The sequence below is a fragment of the Malus domestica genome, chromosome 11 (genome assembly GCF_042453785.1).
Source record: "Malus domestica chromosome 11, GDT2T_hap1".
NCBI lineage: Eukaryota > Viridiplantae > Streptophyta > Magnoliopsida > Rosales > Rosaceae > Malus > Malus domestica.
The window spans coordinates 25535420-25556659 of NC_091671.1; the positions used below are offsets into that span (position 1 = coordinate 25535420).

At 38.8% G+C, this 21240-nt stretch overlaps 1 protein-coding gene and 1 pseudogene across 1 annotated transcript; both read left to right on the forward strand.

The window, feature by feature from the left end:
* The first annotated feature begins 295 nt into the window (after positions 1–295).
* LOC103448278 (uncharacterized) lies at positions 296–16342 on the forward strand (annotated as a pseudogene).
* Positions 16343–18446: 2104 nt separating this feature from the next.
* On the forward strand, positions 18447–20524 carry LOC103430059 (glucan endo-1,3-beta-glucosidase-like). Its single transcript, XM_008368189.4, has 2 exons — positions 18447–18605; positions 19390–20524. Exons 1-2 carry the CDS (start codon positions 18512–18514, stop codon positions 20340–20342), a joined length of 1047 nt encoding a protein of 348 aa, XP_008366411.1. The 5' UTR covers positions 18447–18511; the 3' UTR covers positions 20343–20524.
* The last annotated feature ends 716 nt before the right edge of the window (positions 20525–21240 follow it).

Here is a 21240-nt window from a genome sequence, read left to right on the forward strand (position 1 = left end):
CATTTTCTTCTAATTTTGTTTGATAAACTAATAGATAATTGACAAAATAAACATTCTCCAAAGTTTCAATAAAAATTTCCAAGTTTTTCTTACAATTTCCATGGTTTTTATCAATTTTTATCGATATCGATAATATCCCGATATTTCTATTGAAATTTTCATGTTTTTGAACATATTTATGATATCATTGATATTTTATACCATGATCGAGGCCTATCCTACATTTTTGATATTTTCAATCCAAGCCCAATTCATAGATCTCTAGATTTTATTCTTCCGTTTTCAATCCAAGCCTATCCTTCTGAAAACAACCTCTGTTTGCTTTCCCCTTCCTTCCAACTTCTAACCAAAACCCAAATCCGAACGCATCACACAAACCCAAAAGCTTGACCTTCTAATCATTAATAGCTCCAATTTTTTTTCTTTTTTATATATATTTTGCATTCAATCATTAATAGTGATCACAAACAAACCAGGATTTGATCAAGCCTCACGATCTTCAATCGATCAATCCTCAACCGTCTGATTTGATGACTCCGGCGTTGGCATTCGCCGGCGTTACTGGAGACCAGAGCTCCGGTGCACCCCCATCAGCAGCAACAAGCAAACCTCAATATCGGTCAGATTTCTCGGCCCTTCTCGTTTGATTAAACTGGGTTTTCGTTGCCAGATCAGTCCGAGCAATATTAAAGTTTGTCAAGCACCATGGACTCGTCAAATTTCGGGGATGTACCTTCGAATTCGAAGGAGTTAAACTCCAGTTTTAGCTTCAATACCCCGCCCGTTTCGCGGCAGGGGTCGGGGCTTTCGAGGCCAAGGCTTGTGAAGGTGAGGAGGGGCTCGGCCTTTCAGGTTATGAAGCCGGCAGCCTCCCAGGAAACGGAGTTTTGTCCCGGATTTAATCCGTTTCGAACGTCTTTGCAGAGTTGGAATCCAGTCTCATCCGGGGCGGAAGCCGGAACTTCAGCTTCTGGGACATTTGGGACCACTAAGACTGGGAACGAGGCAAAATTGTTTAGGGCGGATAGGATTGATCCGACTGTGAATTCGGGGAAATGGGATACTAGGGGAGGTTTGGGGAAAGGAGTGATTGATGAGATGAGGAATTTGAAAATTGGGAGCGGCAATGAGTTTTTGAATACCAAAGTGGGTTTCACTTTTAATGCAAGAAGGTTGAATTCAGCTCCGGGATTGGATAAAGGTGGTTTCGTTTTTGGAAATGGTAATAAGAAGAATTCTAGTATTGATGAAAGCATTGTGTCAAAGCTTCCCAAGGATGTGGGGAAATTGAACATTGAAGGTGCTGAGAAGCGTGAATCTGTCGAGGCAGGTAAGGATCAAAAGTTTAATTTCAATGCTAATGATAAGACCAAGTTTGGGTCGGGTAGTATTGACAATGTGGGTGGTTCTTTGGGCCCAAACGTGGAATCAGAACTACCAAATGAGTTGAAGAAGAGATTGAACATTAAAGAGACCGTGCAGCTGGATCGAAGTACTGACTGGCCTTCTGCCGATGATGTGAATAAGTTTGTCTTTGGAAATAGTAAAAACGATAGTTATTCATTAGCCGGAACCTCAGAAAATGTACTTCCAGATAAGATGAACAATCTGAACATAAAGGATACTTTTGATGGAAGAAAAGGTATTCTTCTGTCATTTAATCTACTTAACAACAATTTGGTAACTTGTTCAGTACCTACAGTTTCAAATAATCTTATTCTTATTGATGTAGATCTGGCTATGGCTACAGAACGTCTGGATATAAATGAAGTTGATGCAACAAACAGGGAAGCAAAAGAGGGCAGTTTTGAGTACCGTCACAATGGTAGTGTTGATGCTGAAGGCACTCTTGAAGGATCTATGTCCCAGGTTGAAACTGAAAGCTTTAAGTCTACAGCTGAGGAGTTAGACTTTAATGGTGATAACTCTCATACTTCGGCAGAAATTGAAGCCAGTTCAGGCTCATACTTGGAGAGCCATGATACTGATGGAAGGATACACATTGCTTTCCCTTCATGGTCAGACAATAGAAGTGGGTCTAACTTCTCCTTTGCTGCCTCTTCTGCTGCTCAAAGTCAAGTATCTGCATCAAAACGCCTCCAGAAAAAGAAAATTCTGGTAAAAGCGGGTCCAGATACCAATACTGTAGTTCCAAATGTTAAGATTCCATATGCATCATCTTCTTCACAGTTTTTGCCCTATTCTGGCACTTCAGCACATTTGTCACTGGGACATTATCAGAAAATAGAGTCATCTAACCCACAACGCAGACATGGAGATAATTCTGGAGTGCGTAAGGAACAGGAGTTGAAGCAAGAGACTACTTCTTTCTCTGCTGAAGCAGCCGCAGCTCAGGAAGCATTTGAAAAGTTGCGACTAAGGTCAGAACTTATAATAACTTTAGTCATCTTTGTCTATGTTTAAACTCATTGTATGACGTTCCTTTTAGTTATATTTGGGCCTCTGTGTGGAGTAATATACCTCTGAGCTAAAGAGTAGCTTCTTTTTGTTGAATGTGAAACATTTCCAGGGGAAACCAAGCTTACTCTAATGGGGATCTGTCTAAAGCTGAGGACTGCTATACACAATGAGTGAATTGTGTTTCTAGAAATGAGACATCTAGAAGCTGTCTTAGGGTATTAATGCTATGCTATAGCAACTGTGCAGCAACACGTATGACTCTTGGAAGAATAAGAGATGCACTTGGGGACTGTATGATGGCTGCTGCAATTGATCCCAACTTCCTTAATGTGCAGGTTAGAGCTTCCAAGTAAGTATCTCTTTACTATTTGATAATTTTTCTTTGGAATTTCCGTTATGAACTTCTGCACTAATGCAGCTTCATTTTTCATTCATCTAAATTTCGGACATAAAATCGGATGAGTTATGCAAACATCTCATGAGATCTAGTGCGTTTTTACTGACAGTTCACTTTTGGAATAACCCAACCACCTGAAATTTATATATATTTGGGAAAATTTATAACAAGTCAAATAATGGACTTTACAATATTTAAACGACTCTTGCTATAATTCTTGGTTAATTTTGAATATACTTGATTGCTAGACTTTTGTAGTTGTCACTACATTTGCAATATTGAGTAGTTGTTCTTGGATTTGGATTGTATGGTTCTAAATAAGATATTTTACTGGCACTCAAATTTCCACTTTTCATAATTTGCATCTGTTGTTCTGCTAGTTTTGTGATTAGTCATATTTGATTTCCTATTGAATGCGCCTTGTCGCTTTAATATTTGAGTTCGGGCATAGAAGTTCTGCGTCACAAATCCGTAATTGCTTTTATTTTCATATAATAACATAAGCTTCCCTCATTGCATCTCTTCTTAAAATTGTTAAAGCTGTTATCTTGCTCTTGGGGAAGTTGAAGGTGCTTCACAACATTTTAGGAGGTGCCTGCAATAGTAAATGATGTCTATGTGGACCGAAAGATTGCAGTAGAAGCCTCTGATGGCTTACAAAACGCACAGGTAGTATAATTTATTAAAAACTAGTCTTTACTGCTTTTTATGGGATTCGGCCAGTAGTCTTCATTTAACAAAACACATAAATTCTTAATTGTACGTTGTGTTCATGAATTTGGTTTCACCCAGTGTGTGTGGGATAGAGAGAGGGAAGCTAGCCAAATGTGGGATTCCATGGCTAGTTGTATTCGAAAAGTAGCAAAAGAGGTATTAGGAGAGTCCAAAGGTTTTGCCCCACACCAAAAGGAATCTTGGTGGTGGAATGAGGAGGTACAAACAAAGGTGAAGGCTAAGAAGGAATGTTGTAAAGCCTTATACAAGGATAGGACCGATGAAAATGGTGAAAGGTATAGAAAAGCGAAGCAAGAAGCGAAGAAAGCTGTGAGAGAAGCTAAGTTAGCGGCTTATGACGATATGTATAAGCGACTAGATACCAAAGAAGGAGAGTTGGATATCTATAAATTAGCTAGAGCAAGGGAAAAGAAGACAAAGGACCTAAACCAAGTGAGGTGCATCAAGGATGAGGATGGAAAGGTTCTTGCTACAGAGAACGCGGTTAAAGACAGATGGAAAGGTTATTTTCATAATCTTTTCAATGAAGGACATGAAAGGAGTGCTTCTTTAGGGGAGTTGAGTAACTCAGAAGAGTGTAGAAACTACTCTTTTTATCGTAGAATCCGGAAGGAAGAAGTGGTTGTAGCTTTGAAGAAGATGAAGCATAGAAAAGCAGTAGGCCCAGACGATATACCAATCGAAGTGTGGAAAGTTTTGGGAGAGACAGGTATAACATGGCTCACTGACCTTTTCAATAGGATTTTGAAAACGAAGAAGATGCCAAATGAGTGGCGAACGAGCACTTTGGTGCCTATCTACAAGAATAAGGGTGACGTACAAAATTGCATGAACTATAGGGGTATTAAGCTAATGAGTCATACAATGAAGCTCTGGGAGAGAGTCATTGAGCATAGATTGAGGCAAGAGACACGGGTTTCGGACAACCAATTCGGGTTCATGCCAGGGCGCTCAACCATGGAGGCAATCTATCTCTTACGAAGATTGATGGAAAGATATAGAGATGGGAAAAAGGATTTACACATGGTCTTTATAGATTTGGAAAAAGCGTATGATAGGGTCCCAAGAGACATTCTTTGGAGGATTTTAGAGAAGAAAGGAGTACGAGTAGCATATATCCAAGCTATAAAGGATATGTATGAAGGAGCAAAGACTGCCGTAAGAACTCATGAAGGACAAACCGAAAGCTTTCCCATAACTGTAGGATTACATCAAGGCTCATCCTTAAGTCCTTACCTTTTTGCGTTGGTAATGGATGAGTTAACAGGACATATTCAAGATGATATTCCTTGGTGTATGCTTTTCGCAGACGATATAGTGTTGATAGATGAAACTCAGGAAGGGGTAAATGCAAAGCTTAACCTTTGGAGAGAAGTGTTGGAATCTAAAGGTCTTCGCCTAAGCCGATCAAAGACAGAATATATGGAGTGCAAGTTCAGTGCAAATGGAGGCCAAAACGAGTTAGGGGTGAGGATCGGAGATCAAGAAATACCAAAGAGCGACCGTTTTCGTTACCTAGGATCTATCTTGCAAAAGAACGGAGAATTAGATGGAGATCTCAACCATAGAATACAAGCTGGATGGATGAAGTGGAAGAGTGCATCCGGCGTGTTGTGTGACCGCCGTATGCCACTGAAGCTCAAGGGAAAATTTTATAGGACGGCAATAAGGCCAGCGATGCTGTATGGCACAGAATGTTGGGCGGTGAAGCATCAACACATACACAAAATGGGTGTAGCGGAGATGAGGATGCTTCGTTGGATGTGTGGGCACACGAGAAAGGATAAGATTAAGAATGAGGATATCCGGGGTAAAGTAGGAGTAGCCGAAATTGAAGGCAAGATGAGAGAAAATCGGTTACGGTGGTTAGGACATGTGCAACGAAGGCCTACTGACGCTCCGATTAGAAGATGCGACTATGGGACAGAGGTTCAGGGCCGAAGGGGTAGAGGAAGACCTAGGAAAACTTTGGAAGAGACTCTAAGAAAAGACTTAGAGTACTTGGATCTAACGAAGGACATGACACAGGACCGAGCACAATGGCGTTCTAAGATTCATATAGCCGATCCCACTCAGTGACTTGGATTTTCCAAGTCTCCAATCGAGAAGTTTTCCTCACTCGGGAAATTAAGGGAACACTACCCCAACCTACATGCTCCACTCAGAAAGCTTCAACATACAAGCTTCAACAAAAGAAAATTCAAAGAACTTAGCGAAGAAGGTTTTGGTGTATTTAACACAATACGTTGAAATGAAGGAAAACTTATTTATTGATATCCCCGATAAGCTACAAATGTGTACATATACATGAGTCAAAATAAACAAACAAGAGGGAGCCTTCACAAGGGTTGCTTAGGAGAAGTCTCAGCAGTCGGTAGAGCCCCAGAAAGAGAAGGCACCGGAGGGGGATCATTCGGAACCTCAGTACTGGACAGAACCCTAGAAGGAGGAGGCATCAGAGGTTGATTATTTGGAGCTTCATTACGCGGTACAGCCCCAGAAGACGAAGGCAATAAATGCCTTTGGAACAAACCCACAAATCTCTGATGATCAAGTAAAACCTGACCATCAGTTTCCTTCATCTGGTCAAGCTTCCTCTTCATGTTTGTAGCATAGTCATGTGCGAGCCGGTGCAACTGTTTATTCTCATGCTTGAGCCCTCTAATCTCCTGTTTGAGACTCATCACCTCAGCCGCCAATGATTCAACTTGGCGGGTTCGAGCAAATAGGCGTTGGGCCATATTAGACACAGAACTTGCACACTGAACACTGAGAGCCAGCGAATCCTTAACAGCTAACTCATCAGACCGTTTGGAAAGTAGTCTGTTATCTTTGGGAGTGAGAAGGTTCCTGGCCACCACCGCAGCAGTCATATCATTCTTCATCACGGAATCCCCAACGGTAAGAGGACCAGTAGGGGAGACGAAGGATGGGCGCCATATGTTGTCTGGAGAAGGCGGGGCTGCCTCTTCAACAAGGTTCAAGTCAAAACGACGGTCGGAGGGGCCAGACATTTTCAAAGGTGTTGAAGAGAGAAGAGGTTGGACAAATCAAGATCTTAGAAGTGCAAGAATGGAGCTTCTACTGGTGGAGATTTCAAGTGTGCTTTGGAACTTAATGCCAGCCCCTATAAAAATCTGCACTCGACGGATCTTCAGAAATCGAAGAGGCGCCTGCTCAGAAATCGAAGAGGCGTTTGCTTTCTCAAAAGCTGGGCTGCTTAGAGACCACGAGGGTTGATCTCAGAAATCGAAGAGGCGTTTGCTTTCTCAAAAGTTAGGCTGCTCAAAGACCACGAAGGCCGATCTCAGAAATCGAAGAGGCGCTCGCTTTCTCAAAAGCTGGGCTCCTCAGAGACCACGAGGGCCGATCTCAGAAATCGAAGAGGCACCTACTTTTCCAGCCTTGTCAGCACCTGTCACACGCACACTCAGCTTTGCGGAAATAATGGGCATTCTGTCGAAGACTTCTGAGGAAGTAGAAAACACATGAATCTTACTGTTCAATCACCCACTTCCCACACGCAACACTAGCTCATGGGTACCACAGATAACTTTGCCAAAGTTCTCTGCCAAAATTGAGCACGTAAAGCTTGCAGCTCCCACTACATCGCTCTGACCAAGAAAGGTAAAAGAATAGCAAAGAAACAGTACTAACAAAGTTTAGACCCATAAATTTTGAAGGTCTAGCTACCATATTATTACCCACAAGGGTAAAGGAACAGTACCACTGCTGGATAATTGGAAAGTCCCTGTGTGTCAACCTCTGTGCTTCGTGGCAAGGTAGACTAGTAAACATGCCCAACCTTTACTCACACTCGAGAAAACACTACCAATAAGATTGCTTGCTCCAAAATCGAAGAGGCACCGTCCTCCGAATCTCGAGAGCCAGACTCCTAACATGACTACTTTCTCAAAAATCGAAGAGAGGGTAAAGGAACAGTACCATTGCTGGATAATTGGAAAATCCCTGTGTGTCAACCTCTGTGCTTCGTGGCAAGGTAGACTAGCAAACATGCCCAACCTTTACTCACATTCGAGAAAACACTCCCAACAAGATTGCTTGCTCCAAAATCGAAGAGGCACCGCCCTCCGAATCTCGAGAGCCAGACTCCCAACATGATTACTTTCTCAAAAATCGAAGTGACACTGCTCCCCGAATCTCGAGAGCCAGACCCCCATCATGATTGCTTTCTTAAAAATCGAAGATGCATCGTTCTCCGAATCAATCGAAGAGACGCTCGCTTTCTCAAAAGCTGGGCTGCTCAGAGACCACGAGGGCCGATCTCAGAAATCGAAGAGGCACCTACTTTTCTAGCCTTGTCAGCACCTGTCACACGCACACTCAGCTTTGCGGAAATTATGGGTATTCTGTCGAAGACTTCTCGAGAGCACAAACCACTTTTTCAAAGTGCTCTGACAGAGTTAAAACATGTGAAGCTGGCAGCTCCCACTACCGTGCTATGACCAAGCAGGGTAAAGGAATAGCATTACTACTTGTTGTTAGGGAGACTCCTATATATGTCGACCTCCATCCCCAACGGACAGGCAGACCTGCAAAAATGTTCAACCCTTCCTCATATTTGAGAGGGCACTCCCAACGAAGCCTTTCGAAATATTCAGCTTTCTTTCCCCCCGATAATACCTTTGCAAACAAGCTATACTAGAGCAAGAATATCTCATATCATCAGGGTTAAAAGCAAGAGTATCCCATATCATGCTTTTTCCCTGTCTTTTCCTTTGGCCTTGTTGTTACCTGCAAGACAAGGAGAAAGAGAGCAATCAGTCAGCACTTGGAATCAAGCTTCCAGCCAGGAACTGACTGCCTGGAACCCCTTACCTGATTACTTACCTGGCATTGCTCTCGAGTACTCATCTTCAACATCTTATGTTTCCAGGGAAGATACCGCATCTGCTTGAGGAACAGATAGGGCAAGTGCGAAGGATACAAGGAAGCATGTGGAGACAAGCGTAACAGCACACGTGCCGATACATCCATTACTCTGTCAAAAGCAAAAGTATCCCATATCAGCAGGGTCGAACGTACTCTAGATTTGATGGACTTGTTTTGACCCTCAAATTCTTCAGTCGGCTCTGGAGGAAACCAGAAAACCCTCCAGCTCAGTTCAAGAATAAGCCTGTGGAAAGTTACTTCTTCAAAAGCAAAAGTATCCCATATCATCTCTTCTCATCTTTCTTCTCTTTATCCTTCATGCTGCTGCAAGATGGGGAGAAGGTGAACAATCAGCCGGAGCTCTGATTGCTTACCTTGTCTGTCACCTCTTTCAGCAGATCCCCTAGCTCGGCGACTTGGGAGACTCCTACTACATGGTTTGTATTGCGCTTGACCAAGCCTGAAACTACAAGTAAGCTTCAAGTGAAATTGATACATTACCTTGTGCATCTCCACCAGTTAAAGATACCACCCCTGGATGGAGGAAGAGTACTTCCAGAGAAGATGCCACATCTACCTATGAGACAGATAAGGCAAGTCAAGACGATACCACACTCCGATACTTAGAAGTTTCGTGATTACGAGATCATTCTCTCACAATATTTCCTAATGTCATTTGTACTAAATCATTCACTTGTACTCACTAAAGGAGAGCTTGAACCTATGTACTTGTGTAAACCCTTCACAATTAATGAGAACTCTTCTATTCCGTGGACGTAGCCAATCTGGGTGAACCACGTACATCTTGTGTTTGCTTTCCTATCTCTATTCATTTATATACTTATCCACACTAATGACCGGAGCAATCTAGCGAAGATCACAAAAAGCGACCGTTTTTGCTGCCTAGGATCTATCTTGCAAGAGAACGGAGAATTAGATGGAGATCTCAACCATAGAATACGACCTGGACGGATGAAGTGTAAGAGTGCATCCGGCGTGTTATGTGACCGTCGTAGGCCACTGAAGCTCAAGGGAAAATTTTATAGGACGACAATAAGGCCAACGATGTTGTATGGCACAGAATGTTGGACGGTGAAGCATCAACACGTACACAAAATGGGTGTAGCGGAGATGAGGATGCTTCGTGGGATGTGTGGGCACACGAGAAAGGATAAGATTGGGCATGAGGATATCCGAGGTAAAGTAGGAGTAGCCGAAATTGAAGGAAAGATGAGAGAAAATCGGTTCCGGTGATTTGGACATGGGCAAAGAAGGCCGACTGACGCTCCGGTTCGAAGATGTGACTACGGGACAGAGGTTCAGGGCCGAAGGGGTAGAGGAAGACCTAGGAAAACTTTAGAAGAGATTCTAAGAAAAGACTTAGAGTACTTGGATCGAACGGAGGACATGACACAAAACCGAGCGCAATGGCGTTCTAGGATTCATATAGCCGACCCCACTTAGTGGGAAAAGGCTTTGTTGTTGTTGTTGTTGTTGTTCATGAATTTGGTTAATACAATACTCATCTGAACCCTGATAATGCTTAAACATTTTCTCATCTTTTGAAAAACAGTTTAAGTTGCCCACTGCATAGTTTGTAGGGTGATTGAGCCAAGAAAAAATAAGGAGTTTTCCGACTGTCAAACCCCTATTTTGGCTAGTAAGGGGAAAATACTGGAGCATCAAAGTTGGAGTCCAGATCTGTTTGGGGTTCTTACTTAAAATTGAATCCTTTCTTTTCGTCTAAACTATATTTATTTTGTCTAACGGCATTGCAGATTTCGATTGTGCTCATAATTATTGTTACTCATGTTTGATAGTTAATTATATGGGATCTTGTCAAATTGTAGTTGGGAATTCTTAGAACTTGGTAGTAGAAGTAAAAACTTGTGGGATAGGTCAGAGGGACTTGACTTTACTTTCATGTTGGTACCAATGGAGGATGGCCATGGAGGTCTAGCAAATGTATTTGTAAAGGTTATTATTGAGTAAAGACTTGGTATTGTTGGTCAACAGAAAATCAAAATTTGGTTTTGAATTTCTTTTAGAATTAGATTCATTAGAATGAGTTTATTGTGGGGCTGTTTTGCTGTTTCGAACAGTACTGAAAGGGAGAAGGTGAGTATTTTAATAGATTTAAGGGTTAAAAACAGATATTGTAATGAGATTTGGGAAATTTTAAGTAACCATTATGCATCCTACCAACCAGTAAATTTCAAAAAATAGTATATCTGTAATTAGTTTGAGACATGGGATCAAACAGTGTGCCTTTGTTACGTGCATGAGCTTAAAACTCAACTATCGTGTTAAAATTTACACATACTCCACTAAACCTCAAATTCAAAAGGGAAGGCCTTTTATTTGTATTTCTCCTCATTGGTGCATTTTGTGAATCTGAGGAGGAGAGTGTGGATCATGCTTTCTTCGTTGCTCTTGTTCTGCACAGTAATGGTGGAAATTGTTTCAGGGAGTTATAGCTAGTAGGGTTGTCAACATTGTTGTTTTGAGATTCTAAGTAGCAAGTTTGATGCTTTAGGAAGGAAGGAAGAAAGAAAGCTAAAGTTTTGGTGGGGTTGTTGGTGGTGGCAGTTTTTTGGAATATGTGGGTGGAGCGCGGTAGGAGAATTTTTAGGATTACAAGGGTGTGGGAGTAGATGAATTATGGGACCTAGTTTACTGGGCATCCCTGCTCTTTTGCCATCAGTTTCAGATGAATTTAGTAATTATTCTATAATGATGGATGTGTTAGCAGCTGTGAAATGAATTCAGGTTTCAAGTTTTTAGCTTTTTGTATCTGAACTCTATTTTGAGAGGTCTGGTTTTGTACTATAGGCTCGATTTTTGGATTGTAGGTAGTGTACCTAAACTTTGGAATTGTTTCTGTTTTTAATCAAAGTCGGTTTTCTTCAAAACAAAACCCATTTGTTTCATGCAATAGTGATCGCTTCTGGATCCCAATCTGCATTGTTGTTTAATGATCTGAACTACCTATATTATGTCTCAATCATGGATCATCTCTGAAAGACATCAATCGAATCCTTCCATTGTTTTAGACATTGGATTTTCACAGAGAACTGTTTGTATATAATCTGACTTGAGGTTTTTATTGCTGGCAGAAATTGTCTGAACTCCTGAGTCTTTCTGCTGAACTTTTGTTATGGAAGACATCTACTAATGCTGAGCGTGCTTTGGAACTTATTGCTGAAGGTTTGGTAATAAGCCCTAGCTCAGAAAAATTACTTGAAATGAAAGCAGAGGCTCTTTTTGCGGTTAGTAATTTGTGTAATTATTTTCTGTAATTGCTTTTGTGCTACTGTGAATTTTGATTGGGTGGATTAAAACTCTTTAAGCATTCACCAGAAACCCAGAATGATTTTCAGTCCGTTGTGGGTTGACTTATATGTTCCCTAACAGTTGCGGAGGTATGAAGAGGTGATTGAGCTGTGTGAACACACCTTTAGTTCTGCTGAAAAGAATAACCTTTCCATAGAGACCAATGACCAGGCTGCTTGTTCGGATGGTTCCGAATTCTCAAAATACTTTTACTTCAGACTCTGGCGGTGCCATATGATTGTTAAATCCTATTTTTATCTTGGAAAACTAGAAGAGGGTCTTGCGTCACTAGAGAAACATGAGGAAAAGGTGTCTACCAAATATAGGTAACTTTTAGACCCGATTTTAGATGTTAAATTATGTTAAAAGTTTTGCTTTTGTTGCTTGAAGTTCCTTACACTATTTAGAATATCCAGGAATTGGAGAGAAACAGTGCAATCATCAGAACCCTTGTTCTCATTGTACGTGAACTTCTGTCTCATAAGTTATGCTCAATCTGTGCTGGGTTTCTTGACAAAGATGTTTCCACAGATAGTACAATCCTCTTTAGGTGTACATGTAATGTAATATCACAGTTGAGTAGAAATATTTGAACTCATCCCTCATCTATCTATATTATTAAGAGAACACACCTTGTACCAGATTAAAGAAAGCTTGGCAGGATCCTCTTTAGCTGTCTTGCCACATAACATGTAATTACAAATAGAGAGATGAAGTATGTTGCAAAAGTAGATATGACTCTCTTAACCATATCATGTTTCCTCATATAGACAGAGTGCTGTTCTTATTTAAAAGGTCATTTCTCAGACCTCATTGGTTATTCTGGTGGAACTTTCTCATATGTTTAGCACTTGCTATGATGTCTGCCTAAAGGTGTTTTTCTTGTCCTTGAGATATATAGTAGTTTCTAGTCATTCGATTGCAGATATATTTAGACCAATTGCTTATCTCAAACAATATTTGCGTTTTAAGTGGTGTCAGGGTAAAAAGTTGTACTTTAGTTTATGCTAGGCAATCTTCAGTGTCTACTAGTTTGTTTTTCCAATGTTTGATGCATTTAATTTTGGGAAGTGTTATTGGCACTCCACAAAGGTCAACCTTTACTCCTACCTTATAAAAAATGAGAAATTGCACTTATGAGGATTTTTTGGAGTACCAATAACAGCTCCCTCAATTTATTCATCAATAACAGCTCTACTGCATATACATGCTATTTAGTGATTTTCCTTTGCTATTGTTCATCACAGGCTGCTGGGAATGAGGCATTTCAGGGTGGAAGACATACTGAAGCTGTTGAGCATTATACTACTGCTTTGTCCTGCAATGTTGAATCACATCTGTTTACAGCTGTTTGTTTCTGCAATTGCGCTGCTGCATACAAAGCATTGGGCCAGATTACTGATGCTATTGCTGATTGCAGTCTACCTATAGCTCTTGATGGAAATTATCTAAAGGTTTGCTCAAAGCTGAAGTTTCCTAACGACCCTTTGATATGGCATTGCTCATGATTTTACTTATTGATTAGTTTTTTCATTGGTAAAAGGAGGGTCTGGTTTTATTTCTGTTTGACTGATATCAGACATACACTTAGTCATTAAGGGGGTGTTTGATTGACCAGACTAGGACTGGATTGTAACTTTTATACGTGGGCTTATTTTAGGCCAACCTAAGCCAAACTAATCCAAGCCAATCCCTACAGTTAGTCCAAGACAAGCCATCCAATGTACCAAACTTTCTGTAAGTGTATTAGCACCTCTAATCAATTTATATTTTCTTAGTGATGCAGTCTTCCACCTATTTTTATGTGTTTGTTCTGTTTTTTCCCGTGGACATGCAGTAAATGGATCCTCATTAATTTTCAGGGAAATCTTATAACATTTCATTATTTTCTATTTCAATTTGCAATGCAAAACATCTAAATTTCCAAGAATATCACGTTTTAATTTCAGATTCCTGTATCCTTAATCTCAAATTTGTGGTCAAATTTTGATACAAGAGTTTTAGTTAATCCTTGAGAATTTAAGATATCTATATAGCTCCACTTGAAGATCTTCTTAGGAAAAAAGATTGAAATGAAGAAAATTTTCAATCAGTACGGTTTTGACACCATTTTGGACATCCATTATAGAGTTTAATTTCTAATTAATAAGTTCTCCCATATCTACTGGTCTGTGTAAACATCAATCTCTAAGTGTAGCTTCTCCATTGTTACATCTTTATAGACTTCAGAAATCTGGTGTGCGTTGCTCAGGTTTCCTCTTGTATTGGGTTAGGTTATACTTTAGTTTGAATATCAGTTTCCTATCTCGAATCAACATTGGGTAGATGTATAGAACACACCCTAACAGTGCTTCACAGACAATATTTACCAAATTCAAACTGGATTTGACCACAGAAATGCTCCTTGGTGATTAATGTTTTATAAGGATATACAATAGTTACGGGTGTTTAATATTTGAAGTCTATGGGTTGTTTTTGTTGGGGATGGAAGAAGGCTTTCACTAATACAATGGAGTTGTCATTCCTATATATATAGTTGATTTTCCGGTGGCAAATTGCATTCTAGAACACTTATTTTCTTCGATTGGGTCCTCTAGTATGTTATGTTGGTGTTCCCATGCAGGCTATTTCTAGACGAGCCACATTATTTGAGATGATCAGAGATTATGGACAAGCTGCTAAGGATCTTCAGAGACTTGTATCTATTCTCACTAAGCAGGTAGAGGAAAAAACCAATGTGTGGAACATCTGACAGATCCATTAGCAGCACAAGTGACATGAGACAAGCTCGTCTTCGTCTTTCTGAAATAGAAGAAGACAGAAGGGACATCCCCTTGGATATGTACCTTATTCTGTGAGTTTATCTGCCTATATTTGTTTCCGGCATATGGTTGCAAACTGGCCCCTCTTTCGGGCGTTTACATGATCACTGCTAGACTATACAGTAAAATCTTTTGTTGAGGTTGAGTAGTTATACATTCATGTGGGTGCACTGAGTAATTAACTGTAGCTGTTGAAGCTGAGGAAAGAAATTGTTTAAATTATGGGTGCTTCATTGACGTCCATCTTGTTCACATTAGTAAAGTATTCCTCTGTTGTTTTAATGGCCAAGCATCAAAAACTTCTTCAGAGGGTAGTTTAAGCAATTTTAAAAAATGAAAAGTAAAAAAGCTGGCTTTACGGCGAAGTTCATGGGAAAGCCTATGCCAGAAGCAGGGAGAACACTGTCTAGAGACTTGATCTCAAATTTGTGACTGTCATGAAAAGATAGACCGAGATTATCATGCTTAACAGTGAAGCTGCTTTCTGATAATTCCATGAACTAAAATAAATAATTAATTATTTACAACAAGCTCTTTGTTAATGCTCCATGCTCTGAATGGTTGGAAGTATGAAGAATCCATGCAATCTGAGAAATACTTGCATGCCTTTTATGATTCTACCAGAAAGAAATTTGTAGTTTTTAAGGCAGTTTAGTTCGGAGTAAAATTGATTGAAACTATCACTTTTAAGTTTTTTCGGTTATAATGGTAGGGGAGTCGAACCATCTGTTTCAGCATCAGAAATCAAGAAGGCCTATCGGAAAGCTGACTGAGACATCATCCTGACAAGGTATGTAATATTTTCTGATTTGTTGCTTGCTAACTGCTATTCACCGTTTAACATGTTCTTTTATAGGCTGGTCAGTTGTTTTCAAAGAGCGATAATGGTGATGATGGGCGTTGGAAGGAGATAGCAGAAGAAGTGCACAAGGATGCTGACAAGCTTTTTAAAATGATTGGGGAGGCATATGCGGTACTTTCAGACCCTACCAAGGTCTGAACACACCTTGGCAGTAGTTCTTTATTTATCGCTCAGATAAACAAGTTTTTTGGCAGCACCTTATCCAAAAAAAAAAAAAAAAAGGATTAGAACTTTTTGTTCTTGTTATCATCTTTCTTAATTGAGTTATCAGAGATTTTTGTCCTCTTAGTCATTGGTATAGTATGGTTTTGAAACTCATTTTGCAGCGATCAAGGTATGACACCGAAGAAGAGATGAGGAATGCACAGAAGAAACGCGGTGGAAGCAGCACATCTAGAATGCCTGCAGATGTTCAGAGTTTACCCATTTGAAAGAAGTAGCAGTAGGCGACAGTGGAGAGGTTTGGAGATCATATGGCAACTCATCTTCTAGAGATATTGATGAAAACATTGCCTGATTCGAACCTTGATTCTTCAGAAGAGGTTTTGAACGGGACGAGGTCAGAAGATGGATGTGTCGAGTTGCTACATCTGTGGCTTCCCTTCAAGGATCAACCGGCGTGTGCAATTGGATTCTACCTCCACACTCATCTTCAGAAATCCCTTTAATTTTACAAACTTGAGAGCATGCTGTAACGCTAACGCCTCAACCACAAAAAATGTATATTCTCCAAAATTCCTAGCACCAACAATAATAGGACAACCAAGCTCATTTTGAATCACAAAAAATTGCTGCACCAAAACTTCCAAAAACATACCCATTAAGTATAAGTAGACACTTATTTATATGGTAAATAATAAATTAAATTAAATTAAACAATTGTGGAGGCGCATGCCCTCCTCGCAGCCCATCTTCTGCCTAGCAATATTTAGAATCATGTTCCAATCTTTTTTTAAAATGATAAAATAGTTATCATCTACTTTAAGTATACCTTAAATCAAATATTAGAGATCAAATGGGGCTTAAATTATGTTATGTATGTTGGAAAATAAAAACGAAAGTATTTAGGATTTCATTTAATTAGTGATTTTATATAATTTAATTAGTTAGGATTTGATTTAATCAGTGATTTTATATGATTTAATTAGGGTTTTGATATGATTTGGTCTAGGTTTCCTTGTCTGGTAGACAAATGATTGTTTTGATTTATTTCCTAGTATTGCTCCTTTGTAATCTTATAAATACCTCCTTATGGAGAAGAATAAATTATTGAAGTAGTATTTGAGAATTGTGTGATTCTAAAGAATAAATCTACCCTAAACCCTTTATTTTCAACTATGTAAGGTGCCGTGTATGCATCTAAGCCTAAATGATGTCACTTCTACAAGTTAGAGTTTTATATGATTTCACTGAAGGACTTGATTGGTAGTATCGTCTCCAACAATGAGAAGAGATTAAAAAGGGTAATGTGAGGGAGATCAAAATTTTAAATGAAATGATGTGTCACCAATAAGAAATAAGCACGTTAATCAGCGCTTAAGTAATAATCTAATTATCAACCATCACATCATTTGGTTTGCAAATTTAATCTCCCTAATATTATCCGGTTAAAAATATGCATTTTTGGTCAAACTATTGTGCCTCAATTTTAATTTTAGGCGAAACGATTTTGTTTATGTCAATTTTATCATTGTCTTTAATATTGTTATCAATTTGAAGACATTTGAAATTGCGGTGATTAAGTTAGATTGAATTGAGACTGGAAAAACACAATAATTTTGTTTTCACATGACTGATTAATATTTATTGCCATACTAACCGGTTAGTACTAAAAAACTATGGATTATATATACACACGCTAAGGTCATATGAACATATGAAACGAGTATAAATGAAGATGCTTTAGCCCAAGACGTATGAAAAAAGGTGTATACCAGTCTAATCTTGAAAATAAGCCACCTTGAATAAGAATTTTCCAACACTTGTCGTTGTTCAGATCACAATCTAGTTTAATTGTCATTTTCTACGCGGAGTCTAGACTTTGAAATATGGAACCCCAGCAGTTTTGGAGTATAATGGATCTCAACGACTTTTCAAGGAAATTGGAAATGCCGACGATGGCTACAAGAGCGATGCTGACTTGGTGCATCTTTCTACAGTGATCAAATCTTTAATACGCAACACAATAATAAATTCCCTACATAACCACCACAACAAAACACAATAATACTTAAATAAGAACCATGGGTGCGTATCTGCCACAATGAAAACTACTTTTGAGAAATTAAGGACTCGTTTTGAAGTGTTTTAAAACTAAATGAAAGTGTTTTTTTTTTTTTTTGAAAGCCCTACTAAAAATTCAAGTAGATCGTGAAAAAGTACTTTAAGTGTTTCATGTAAGAAGTACATATTTTGTGATTCTTCTGAAAAACACTTAAATTGATTTTAGACTTAAATTGATTTTAGACTTCAAAGTCAATTTCATTATAAGCACTTTCAATCATTTTACAAACACTTCCAAATGAGTCCTAATTTATTTCGCATGAGGAAAAAAACTATATATATATATATATATATATATATGTGTGTGTGTGACTTTGATCTGTTCAACAATTAGAATTTATAAATCAATGATTCACGCAACGTGACAAGAATTATCCTCATAGAGAGGCAGCGAATATTAGTGTAACATTGATAAATTTATGGGTTTTGTTTCAAAGACATGGACCAAACTCTGATGGACGTTAAACCACATAGATAGATGGATTGTGAAAATTGACCACAATTTTGTTTATTTATTTAGGTTAATCAATTTCACTTGAATTGAAACACCTCTTCCTAACTACGCATCTGGCAGTTTTCATGATGTTATCATATTTTTTATGCAACTGCTGGTAGTCATTGTCATCAGTGGTCCACGCAGTGATTGACGGGATAATGGGTCGTCGCCTAATTGATAATAGTTTGGGGGAAAACACTCTATATTACCAAGGCCTATATATATAATCAATATATGTTAGTTAAGTTATATATTTCTCCAATAGCTTCATGCATTTTTCCAACGTATACAAAACTGGAAAAGCTCTCATGGCTTCCATATTGCTACTACTTGTAGTCTTGATGCCAGCCCTGCAAATAACAGGTCTTGCTTACTTTCATGCCTGTCTGTAGTTTGCATTTTTATTTATGCCTTTTACAATATGATTACTGTTTTCTAGCTTAATTGATTGGACTGACGTGAGTAATTTTCTCCAACAATTGTTTCGATACTATATTTACATGTTTTAGTTAAGAGTCCGCTTGATATTCATTTGGTTATTGATATTAATTATTTTTTTTTTGTGCTTGAGGAAAGTATAAAGAAGAAAGGAAGGGTGAAGTGAAATCAACTCGAAATAACTTTTGGTTTTCTTTTTGTATGCCCTTATAATTAATCAAAATTGTTTTCTAATATTGGTTAGAACGAAAATTCTAAATTTTTATATTTATGAATCTCTACAAGATAATTGATGAATGTCAATATATAAATTCTTATCTAAATTTGAAGTTTATTTCTCTCTTTCAAATTGAACATTATTTTACATCTCTCCCTTATACCAACCTTCAACCACTCCTTCATTCCTCATTTTCACCATATACGCTCCTCATAACTCAAGCATGAAAAATAAAAACTAGATAATTTTATTTTTACAAATAACTGAAAATCCATGCAGCAAAAGAAAAGAGCCTCGTTTGGCTCTCTTCTGTTACTCTTTTCTATGGTGTTGATCCAATTGTCAAATATCCTATTTTGATGAAATTGTAGCTATGGAGTATTTAACTAGAAGTTTCATCCTTTCAAACATTTCTTACGGGAAATTCTACTTTTTTCTCTCCCACAACCCAAAACTCACCACATTTTGTATCGAATCATCTACTTATTTCAGGTGCACAATCTGTTGGTGTTTGTTATGGACGAAACGGCAACAATTTACCAGCTGAAGGAGAAGTGGTCGACTTGTACAAAAGCAATGGCATCGGGCGGATGAGGATCTATGAACCAAATGAAGCAACCTTGCAAGCCCTAAGAGGTTCCAACATAGAACTCACTGTCACCATCCTCAACAACGAGCTTCAAGCCCTCAATGATGCTGCAGCTGCAACTGCCTGGGTCCAGAAGAACGTACAACCCTATTCAGCTGATGTTAAATTCAAATACATCGCTGTTGGAAACGAAGTGCACCCCGATGCTGCAGAGGTCGGGTTTCTCCTGCCTGCCATCCAAAACATCCACAGTGCAATTGTAGCAGCCAATCTGCAAGGCCAAATCAAAGTCTCTACAGCAATTGACACAACTCTTGTGACCAATGCCTACCCTCCCTCCGATGGAGTATACACTGACCCTGCAAACCAATTCATAAAACCAGTCATCGACTTCCTCGTCAGCAATGGGGCCCCACTCCTTGTGAATGTGTACCCTTACTTCAGCTACAATGACAACCCTGGTAGCATAGACCTTGCCTATGCCTTGTTCACTTCACAAGGGGTTGTAGTGCCGGACGGGACTCGATACCCTAGCCTCTTTGACGCTCTTCTGGACGCTCAGTACGCAGCTCTTGAAAAAGCTGGTGCACCAAATGTGGAGATAGTCGTATCGGAGAGTGGTTGGCCTTCTGAAGGTGGAAATCAAGCAACCCCTCAGAACGCAGCCACATTCTACCAGAATTTGATCAAGCATGTGACGAGTACTACTGGGACTCCAAAGAGGCCTGGTAAAGCTATAGAGACTTATCTTTTTGCTATGTTTGATGAGAACCTCAAGGAAGGTAATGCAGATGAGAAACACTTTGGAATTTTCTCCCCTGACAAACAACCCAAGTACCAACTCACATTTGGATAGGAGGAGTCACAGAATCATGTCTGATGTAAACTTTAGTTGAATAAGGGTGCCTTGTGCCCAGGTCTCTCACCCCATAAATATGAGATACAATAAAAAGAATACACATGGTTATCATGAATTCGGATGTTGATGAAGTTGTTCTTGATGATATTATTGTTGGAATTTGATAGTTATTTTGTTGATTTCTGGAATTTCTCAATTTGGTTACGAGTTTGAAGGAAGAAGAAGATAAGATCAGAGAGAGAAGAATGTATTCTGTATTTGTGATCATTAAAACCAAATTGAAAAAGATAGAAATTTTTAGCTGTTGGAGAAAAAACAGAGATATAACAAGAAAAACAAAAAAAGAAGAAATGTACTTGTTTAATTTCTGCTCAAAAACAATAAAACAACACCACCTAACATGTGCCTGTAAAAATAACCCGATCAAATGAAAAAAAAAAAAAAAGGTACTTTCTTCATCATATAATAACAATAGAAAAAAAGAGTGTATAGGGGATGGTGGGTGGCGACGATTTTGGAGAAGGGTTGCCGGCGTTAGGGTTAGGTTCACTAGATTAAATAAAATGGGTGTAGAGAGGGAAAATTTTGTTGTTTGCATTTGGGTTTATAATATATATATATATATATATATATATATATTTTAATTTGTTTAAGGGTGAATTTGGAAGTTTGGTAGGCAAATTTTTCTAGTTGGGTGTAAAAATAAGATAGTTGGATTCAAATAAAATTTCTCTAGCCTTATTTATACTACTACATAAAATTCTACCTAAAAAAGGTCTTAGAATAAAACTAGGAAACATAATAAAATATGAAAATAGCAAATAAAAAGTTTCCTATTTAAAGTCTAATTCGAACTTCTCAAAAAAACAAACTTTTGACCAACCAAATCAACTTC